Source organism: Limulus polyphemus, unplaced genomic scaffold (assembly GCF_000517525.1).
Source record: "Limulus polyphemus unplaced genomic scaffold, Limulus_polyphemus-2.1.2 Scaffold6003, whole genome shotgun sequence".
Lineage (NCBI taxonomy): Eukaryota > Metazoa > Arthropoda > Merostomata > Xiphosura > Limulidae > Limulus > Limulus polyphemus.
This window is the reverse complement of record NW_013671613.1, coordinates 4,509-15,442: the sequence shown is the minus strand read 5'-3', so window position 1 is coordinate 15,442 and position 10,934 is coordinate 4,509. Positions and strand designations below refer to the sequence as shown.

At 33.8% G+C, this 10,934-nt stretch overlaps 1 protein-coding gene across 1 annotated transcript in view; it reads right to left on the bottom strand.

Annotated features, from left to right (window-relative positions):
• The window catches only part of LOC106473248 (gelsolin, cytoplasmic-like), a gene marked incomplete at its 5' end in the record, with an annotated part of 26,087 nt that extends 18,222 nt beyond the window's left edge, over positions 1-7,865 (bottom strand). Inside the window, 5 exons of the mRNA XM_022401717.1 lie at positions 1,083-1,164; positions 1,861-1,994; positions 4,037-4,105; positions 4,761-4,835; positions 7,800-7,865. Of these exons, the coding sequence (XP_022257425.1) occupies positions 1,083-1,164; positions 1,861-1,994; positions 4,037-4,105; positions 4,761-4,835; positions 7,800-7,865 (426 nt within the window). The remainder of the gene's footprint in view (positions 1-1,082; positions 1,165-1,860; positions 1,995-4,036; positions 4,106-4,760; positions 4,836-7,799) is intronic.
• Between the last annotated feature and the right edge of the window lie 3,069 nt (positions 7,866-10,934).

Below are 10,934 nucleotides of genomic sequence, written 5' to 3'. Positions count from 1 at the left end.
ACAAACTCTCGTTGTCATACAAAGCTACTATTTTCAGCTAACTATCCACTTCAGTACACAAACTCTCGTTGTCACACAAAGCTACTATTTTCAGCTAACTATCCACTTCAGTACACAAACTCTCATTGTCATACAAAGCTACTATTTTCAGCTAACTATCCACTTCAGTACACAAACTCTCGTTGTCATACAAAGCTACTATTTTCAGCTAACTATCCACTTCAGTACATATATTCTCACTGTCATCAGAAGTTATTATTTCAGCTAAATAGAAACTGTTAAAATTTCCAACACAGGAACATTATGTATGTGAACTGTACTAATTGAGTTTTAATAGTGTATACTAGGTTTAACTAAGAAACAATTATTGTCTTTAATATCAGAAGAAATGACTCATCAGCCAGAAACAGCATGTAAAAGAATTTTGCAAAGTAACTACTCATTAGTTTAAATAACAAGTAAATAAATAAATACAGCTTTTACAAAGATAAAAATGCAATAAATTTAAAAATGATGGAATATTCAATATAATACACTAAAGAGAATAAGAGCCTAATTGTTACTGTCTTATCAAAATCTAATTATAAACAAAGCTAGGTCAATGAAGAGATTATAACATAACTCAAGACTGTTGTTTGCTACTGATAAAACATATCATAAAAACTCTGTAGTATCTCTAAAGTCAAGGGACTAAAACAGTATTAGGTTTTAAACAAATAAAAATATGCATTAAAGGTTATCAATAAACTTAAGTACAAGCAAGCTGACCTACAAGTAATCCAAAGCAGTTATATCAGCATTAAATGCTTGTAGAAAAATCACAAGTTGAAAATAAGATTGTCAGCTATTGATTTGTTAATAGACTTGTGTTAAGCTGAGAAAGATCTAGATGAAATGTTATCTACATGTAGGTACTTAGAGGGTGGTGTAGCATCAGGATTCAGACATGTTGAAGATGAAGTTGTGAAATGCCTGATGCAGGTGAAAGGTCGTCACAACGTAAGGGCATTCCAGTTGATTTGAGTGTGGATTCTATGAATAAAGGAGATTGTTTCATCTTGGATGCTGGGCCTAATATCTACATTTGGGTAGGGCCACAAAGCAGACACATGGAGAGGATTAAGGCCATTCAAGTTGCCAATGGAATTCGAGACGACATTCATGCTGGTCGGAGTCAAATTTCAATTGTTGGTATGGGTGTTAACTTTTGTAATTGAAAAGTAAAGTATTTAATAAAACTTATACAAGTTGAATAGAATTAAACTCACAATTTAAAAATTCCAGTTCTGGTCATTTACAAACAACATAATTGGACTCCAAAATTCTGAATCGACAAAATAACCTTGACATAAGAAGTTAGGAGAAAGAAAAAAAGCCTAACTTTTTAAATTTTCACAAAATTTGCTTAATAATACAACACTTACAAATGTATTAATCATAATTCATGACACTTATAAACTTATTAATTATAACTCCTTACCCTTGCCCCCTCCGAACCCTGATATAAACAGATTCATTACCTGGTACTATCCACTATACATATCTCACCTAAGACGTCTTTCAAGCTAGAATTGTAATATGGACATACTATATTTCATTTAATTACCCCATCAAAATTTTCTAACCATTTGCTTATTATAAGCACATATTTCTCACTATTTCTATTCCCAGGGACCATATAGGTGTACTTTGATAAGGGTTTTTTGCAATTAATCCAATACAATATGATTTTAGGGCCTTTTTTTTAATAAATAAGAGAAATAATTTTTGTTTTGATATTTTGTGAAATTTCCTAATTTTTGCTTGTGAAGAAGTTAAACTTGTTCAGTGGTATAAGATGTTGGACAGCACATGGCTTACCGTACACCTTTCTTTTTGAAGTAAGAGAGAAACATCTGTGACTCATGACTCTGCACCTCCCGATGTTGAACTGGAGTTCCTCCAAGTGTGTTGTCAAGTGCAACAGCTTTTATAGCTGCTGTTCCTTTCTCATCCTGAGAACAAAATTACTAAAATGTTATGAATTTAAGACTTAGAGTTATTAATGATATCACTGATTGGTCTTCCCTGTTGAGTGATGACAATACTATTGCTACATGTAACTCAGACAACAAGTCAAAATATAGTTTAAAAGGCATAAGATACATAAAATACTACTTCCAAAGTTCAGTAAAAATGTCCAGCATTACAATAACTAGTTCTATAAGTTATATGACATTTACCATAATTATGTATATACCAGTAATTTTATGACAAAAACTGATTTATAACATCCAACTACATAGCTTCCTAATGTATCAAACTAACAATTGTCCCAACTGAATCAGAACATCCAACTACATAGCTTCCTAATGTATCCAAACTAACAATTGTCCGAACTGAATCAGAAGATCTAACTACATAGCTTCCTAATGTATCAAAACTAACAATTGTCCCAACTGAATCAGAAGATCTAACTACATAGCTTCCTAATGTATCAAAACTAACAATTGTCCCAACTGAATCAGAACATCCAACTACATAGCTTCCTAATGTATCAAAACTAACAATTATCCCAACTGAATCAGAAGATCTAACTACATAGTATCCTAATGTATCCAAACTAACAATTGTCCGAACTGAATCAGAAGATCTAACTACATAGCTTCCTAATGTATCAAGACTAACAATTGTCCCAACTGAATCAGAAGACCTAACTACATAGCTTCCTAATGTATCAAAACTAACAATTGTCCCAACTGAATCAGAAGATCTAACTACATAGCTTCCGACTGTATCAAAACTAACAAAACTAACAGGAAAGCATAACATCTTGTATCTAAACCTGATATTCACCAGGAGAGCATAACATCTAGTGTCTAAACCTGATCTCACAAAATACCAGGAGAACATAACATCTAGTATCTAAATCTGATCTTCACCAGGAAAGCATAACATCTTGTATCTAAACCTGATAGTTCTTCTGGTATGTTTTAAAGATCAGGTTTAGTTACTAGATGTTACGTTATTCTGTTATGTTTTGAAGATCAGGTTAAGACACTAGATGTTATGCTCTCCTGGTGAATATCAGGTTTAGATACAAGATGTTATGCTCTCCTGGTGAAGATCAGATTTAGATACTAGATGTTATGTTCTCCTGGTATTTTGTGAGATCAGGTTTAGACACTAGATGTTATGCTCTCCTGGTGAAGTAACATCTACTATCTAAACCAGATCTTCACCAGAAGAACATTATATCTAGTGTCTAAACCTGATCTTATCCAGGAGATCATTACATCTAGTGTATAAGCCTGATCTTACAACAGACCAAGAGAACATTACATCTAATGGACTAAACCTGATCTCACAACAGACCAAGAGAACAAACTATCTGGTGTCCAGTAATGATCTCCACCAGGAGATCATTACATATAGTGTCTAAACCTGATCTTCACCAGAAGAACATTACATCTAATGTCTAAACCTGATCTCACAACAGACCAAGAGAACATACTATCTGGTGTCCAGTAATGATCTCCACCAGGAGATCGTTACATATAGTGTTTAAACCTGATCTTCACCAGAAGAACATTACATATAGTGTCTAAACCTGATCTCACAACAGACCAAGAGAACATACTATCTGGTGTCCAGTGATGATCTCCACCAGGAGATCATTACATATAGTGTCTAAACCTGATCTTCACCAGGAGATCATTACATATAGTGTCTAAACCTGATCTTCACCAGGATAACATTATATATGGTATATAAACCTGAGATCCACAACATACAAGAATAATATAATCAGCTACAACACTACAGATTGTAATGAAATAACATCATAAACTAAGAACAGAACTTTCCGATATCACAGGAGAGATTACTAGGAATTAGTTTAAAGGCTTCAGTTTCCAAGTTGTAAGTGAAATTTTATGCAGATTTTGTAATTGTAATAAACTGTTTTATATGAAATTATGATATTAATATTTTATAGTGTTTAGATGCAGACTTTACATCTCACTTAAATTCAAATGTTCACTGTATAAACTCTTACTTGAGAAGTGTTCTTTCCAAGCCAAAAGTGAATGTTCCACTCCAGTTTTCCAGTTCTTGTCTGCTTTGTCTGTTACATGTTTTAAAGAAAACAACAAACTATGTTTTTACTGAAAATAATTGCAGAAATGAAAAACTCCAAAAAGTTGAAACTACAAATTATTAGTTCTTCAATATATTAGGCTTCAGTAATCTTTTTAATGTATACTACTTACAAGTTTCCTAAGCTAAGCATTTCTCCTGAAACAATGCATGCAATCAATCACAAAATTCCATCAAATCTTTCTATAGAAGATGTAAATTTGATTGTCTGCAGTAACAGACCATATTAAATACTAAATTTTGACATCACAGGATAATAAACATGGGTTATTTCACTGTTAACAGAACATATTAAATACTAAAATTTGACATTACAGGATAATAAACATGGGTTATTTCACTGTTAACAGAACATATTAAATACTAAATTTGACATTACAGGATAATAAACATGGGTTATTTCACTGTTAACAGAACATATTAATACTAAAATTTGACATTACAGGATAATAAACATGGGTTATTTCACTGTTAACAGAACATATTAAATACTAAATTTTGACATTACAGGATAATAAACATGGGTTATTTCACTGTTAACAGAAAAACATTTTAACAGATGCATATAGAAGAAATGTTTGGGTTAACAGAAATAGTTTAACAATGCTGCATTGAGAACTTACATGAAGTAGAACATAAGAGTCTCCTGAGTAGAATGTACCATACTCTTGGCTTTCCAGGGGCTTCACTTCAAAATTCTAGCAAAAAAGTTTTAATTTAAAACCAATTAACTGCAGATACTTACATCAGTTGTTAACCAACTACAAGTGTACTAAGAAGTAGACAAGTTATAATCTTAATGCCATACAGCATTTTAGAAATCATATGGTATACAAATCACAGAGTATTAGGAGAGTTGTTTTTCACAAGACATTGTTTTAGTTTTTTTTACTTTTCTATAAGAAATAAAACTTATTAAAGATTCATATGAATGAACATGATCAACCCAGTGTTCAAACAGACAGAAACCCTCTAAACTTTTACCCAAACATGAACAACTCGGTATCTGGAAAAAACACCTAAATCCACTAAATATTCATACAACATCAACAATTTACAACACATATAAAATAATTTACCATATCAAACTAAACACACGTTGCTTTTTAACTGCTTCTTTTCATGCTGAAACTCCTGAGTTATTGGCAACTTGCACCCCCTTACTTACCTGAAGTTCCTGAATACTTGGTAAACTAGGTATTATGTTGCCTAACCTTAATGTACACTATCTTTATCAAACAGGTACACTACCTTTATCAAACAGATACACTACCATTATCATACAGATACACTACATTTATCAAACATGCACACTACCATTATCAAACAGATACACTACCATTATCATACAGATACACTACCTTTATCAAACAGGTACACTACCTTTATCAAACAGATACACAACCTTTATCAAACAGATACACTACCATTATCATACAGATACACTACATTTATCAAACATGCACACTACCATTATCAAACAGATACACTACCATTATCATACAGATACACTACCTTTATCAAACAGGTACACTACCTTTATCAAACAGATACACTACCATTATCATACAGATACACTACTATTATCATACAGATACACTACTTTATCATACAGATACACTACCATTATCATACAGGTACACTATCTTTATCAAACAGATACACTACCTTTATCAAACAGGTACACTATCTTTATCAAATGGGTACACTACAATTATAACACATGTACACTACCTTTATCAAACAGGTACAATACCTTTATCAAACAGGTACAATACCTTTATAAAACAGGTACACTACATTTATCAAACAGGTACACTACCTTTATAAAACATGAACAGTATTTATCACAAAGAGATATCTAATACTTGTACAGCAAACTAACCTTCACATCAAATATTCATACACCATCAGCTCAATATTTATGTAAAAAACATATTAAATTAGTGTGTAAAATGCATAGTGCATGTTCTCCAACACAGCGTATCACCATCCCAGTGTGCATACAATGCTAACCAAATACTCATATAAAACAAAACAATAGACAATACACATTAATAACATCCATTGTAAGTGCACCTGCAACATGTTGCACCCAAAGAAACAACATAGGATTCCTTCCCAGCATGCATGTTACAAGCTGTGGAATGAGTGGTGGCCAATTGAACACATTTATTATCATATTCAAACATGTATGATGAATATAGGAAATTAAAACTAAACCACTCACATGCACTTCCTACAGTTCATATACAAGTCTACAAAACTCCTGCACTTTCTATAGTTTATATACAAGTCCACAAAACTCCTGCACTTCCTCCAGTTCATACACAAGTCTACAAAATTCCTTCAATTCTTCTAGTTCATATACACGTCTACAAAACACTGCACTATCTATAGTTCTTGTATATACAAGTCTATGAAATCACAATAGGTAGAAAACTGAAACATATCATTGTAACTGTGTAATGCAACTAGGAAACTGGTTTTAGTTCATCCTCTAAGTTTAATTATACTTATATAAAGTAAGTGTGAAAAATAATCCTAGTAACAATTTAGTTTTTCTAAATATTACCACATTTATATCTATAAAATATTCAGCAAAACAATACAGGTAAAAACTGTGGTTTATGTACATGTATAGTTTAGCCTAATATCATAGTGATCAAATAGTTATAACTGAATGTTCCAGTTTTGATCAAGTAGTGGTTATAAAATAAAACCAATTCCAGTATCTGTACTTGTGTTTAATAAGTCTGTTTGTCTTCCCAACAACACGGGTACATTAACTTAAACAAAGACTACATATCACAAAGAACAAAAGTAGTGTTAATGCTTTATAATATCCTGAATTTCAAGACCCTCTCTGGAGAGCCATGCCCTCCAGCAGCCCTTATCTAAGACATAGTTTTTTTTTAGGTTTTAACATTCTCCACATTGTTACTTCCATTTACATGAAAATGTTGAATTTTTCTGAACCCCCTCCCCCAAACTAACTCATTACCATCCTTATGCCTCTAAATACGAAATCCTAGAAATGTCACTATGTGACAACTATCATATTTCACAGTTGATAGCATCAGGACACTAACTACGTCATTAAGATTCGTGTGGACACCAAAACTGCCAACTTTGTATCGTTGAAGTTAAAATTAACAAAGCGTGAGAAACATTGTTATAGAATTTTTCATTACTTGTTTTATGCCTACAATTGACAATTCTGTAAAAGGGCCATAACAATATGTGCGTGCGTGACGAAAACCTGTTGCTTGGTCTCAATACATCTCCCTCTGTGGCATTTAGTGCCAGTTTTATCAGGTGACCGGATGGCGTGTTTTCTCTCTTTCACAGAAGGTCTGGAAAATTCCATAAAAATAAAGTGTTGCCAGGCATACCACCTATAAATTTGAATGTTTTATTTTGTTTTAGACATTCTCTCAGAGTTTCAATCAGGTCTACGTCACATTCCGGTGGAACTGATTCACTAAAAGGGTCATCTACCCTAGTCATCCCTTATTTTACATTGAGAGTGAGCTGGTCAAAAGCAGCCACTGCTAATTCTTGGAAGACTCTAATAGAATATTTGGATTTTACTGTCACTCTTATAACGCATCCACTACCCCAAAGTAAGAAGCACTATTTTGCGGCAACGAAACACGAACCTTGGGACTTGGCCCATGCATGGCCAAGTGGTTAGTGTGCTGGATTGTTTGTCGAGTATCTTTCCCCTAAAACGAAATTTCGAATTTTAATGATTTTTACACATTCATAAAACCTTTCAAGAGTTAATAATTATAGAATATTCTTAATAAACTGGGTACAAGTCTTTATGACGTCAGAGCTGTGTGAAAAGTAAATCTTACTAAACTGGGTATAAATCTTTGTGACGTCAGAGCTGTGTGAAAAGTAAATCTTACTAGACTGGGTATACGTCTTTATAACGTCAGAGCTGTGTAAAAAGTAAATCTTACTGAACTAGGTATAAGTGTTTATGACGTCAGAGCTGTGTGAAAAGTAAATCTTACTAAATTGGATATAAATCTTTATGACGTCTGAGCTGTGTGAAAAGTAAATCTTACTAAACTGGGTATAAGTCTTTATGACGTCAGAGCTGTGTGAAAAGTAAATCTTACTAAACTGGGTATAAGTGTTTATGACGTCAGAGCTGTGGGGATATCTCCTTACTAACCCTAAGACATTCCCCAGTATATTACTCACCTCATGTTCCAGCACGTGATCAACCTTGTATATCGAATACTATTACCTTCCAGCAAATACTTACAGGAAGGGGAGGTTAGCCAGAGCAACCTTCCTTTCTGCTCAACGTGGTGTGACAGGAACTATCTTATCTAGGTACCACTTTCCGTCAGGTTTACGTCACGTTCCGGTGGAATTGATTCACTCCATTCACAATATTACCTGTTTAGTGCTAATTCTTTTAAACGCCTACATAAAATGTGCGTTAACTTACTCTGGTGCTATTCTGAAACTTTAAATATGTATATCAATATATATGTATGTGACCTATAATGTAGGTGTGTATATGTTTGTTCTGTTTCCTTTTTATGCACAAACATATACAATGTTCTGCCCACCGCGGGTATCGAAACCTGATTTTTAGCGTTATAAGTTCAGCCACCCCAAATTTGAAATAATATGTGTATGCGGATATTATATGAATACGTATGTATATATTTAGATATGTTTATTTTGTTGTTCAACGTAAATAAGCCGTCATATTTACCGTTATACCACTGGGGGCATATATATATGTATATAGTACCGATATGTGTACATATACACGTGTTTGTGTGAATTATTCGAGTGCTATCAACAAAAACCGTAACAGAAACAAACGGTAATTCAGATGTGGTGGATTATTCAGAAACATAAACTGGTGTTTCTGCTAATATACAGGACTTTATCGTTATGTAATACTTCCATTATAACCACTCACACCACTATACAGTAGTGTGTTGCCTGTCAGTCATTCAGTAGACACTAAAATCACGTCGCATAAGGGGCACTTAACGTTGCAACTTGTAATGTCCTAACGTCAGTAAAACGTGCGCATGCCATGAATCACGAGAAAAATTATGTGTACTCTGTAAGCTACAACACAGCGTGACATATGAACTTGAAAAACATGAAATACTGATATTAATGCGAAGTTTGTTTGTGTTCAACTTCGCACAGACCTACTCGGGAGTTATCTACGCTGGCTGTCTCTCATTGATCTACTCGGGAGCTATCTACGCTGGCCGTCTCTCACTGACCTACTCGGGGGCTATCTTCGTTGACTATCTCTCATTGACCTTCTCGGGAGCTATCTACGCTGGCTGTCTCACAGTGACCTACTAGAGGGCTATCTACACTCTAGGACTACCGTGCTGGTTGTCCCTGATTCTGAACCAAACGAACTTATCCAAGGAAATGAGTTACACATTGTCTGTTTCACTTGCACGGCATTTGATCCCTATAATTAAAACTAAGAATGCCGCTGCACAGTCGATCGCTAGATATATCTATAGGTTCGAGTAAGGAGTCCAATTTCATCAAATGGACTTCTTACATGAATTGATAAAACAGTTTGTTTATATTAAACTGGTCCACATATTGATCGACCTTGTGTGACCTAATGGTTAGCATACTCGAACTGTAAGTCCGAGGATTCATGATTCGCGGTCCGTTGTCGCCGAAACGCGATCCGTACTTTAAATCGTAGGTGGACTATAAGAGTGACGGTCTATTGAGCTAGACAAAAGTTGACACTAGGAGCTCTTGCTTCGCTGCCTTTCTTTTTGTTAGACGGCTATGAGCAAATATTCCTTGCGAATAGCTTTACGTGAAAAGTATAAACAAACGAATCAACTCCGTCTAGCTGCGCAGTAACCAAGCTAGGCTCTAGATAAGTTATCTTCATCTGAGTGATAACCAAATTTGGCAATAGGACTCTCCTTACATTACAATATATATATGTTCAGTTTGTATTGAAAAGCCACACGTAGACGCTAAGTATAGGTTCAGCACTTATATTCACAGTACTTTACTTTAACGATTATTAAACGTCTACAATCAGACTTTCACCTTCTCTTAAGCTTCTCGTAGGCTTATCAACCTAAGTTCCCAATAAATAATAAGAATTAGTATCATAAGTTCAGTTTTACATGTATATGTAGATAAGCCTCTTCTGCATAATACCATTTGGTCTACTGACAGATAAATATTCCTATATTTATTTGAGAACTGCCTTTAACTATATGTATATTAATGTACAGTTACTTATCACAGTGGGGTAATGTTATTTCAGGACCTTCGTTGTCAACTTACTAGATATAAAAACTGATATCTCTTATATATTTATTCTTCGTTACAATTTTAAACCCCCACCCCCTGGTGGCTCAGCGGTAACATTCGGAGCTTATAACGCTAAACATAGGGTTCGTTACTTGCTGTAGGCACAATAAAGATAGCCCATTTTGCAGCTTCAGAACAAACAAGTCTTTGTCGTGTTATAGGTACCACTTTGTTTAAAATCTTATGTTATAGGTACCACTTTGTTTAAAATATTATGATATAGGTACCACTTTGATTAAAATCTTATGTTATAGGTACCACTTTGTTTAAAATCTTATGTTATAGGTACCACTTTGATTAAAATCTTATGTTATAGGTACCACTTTGTTTAAAATCTTATGTTATAGGTACCACTTTGTTTAAAATCTTATGTTATAGATACCACTTTGTTTAAAATCTTATGTTATAGGTACCACTTTGTTTAAAATCTTATGTTATAG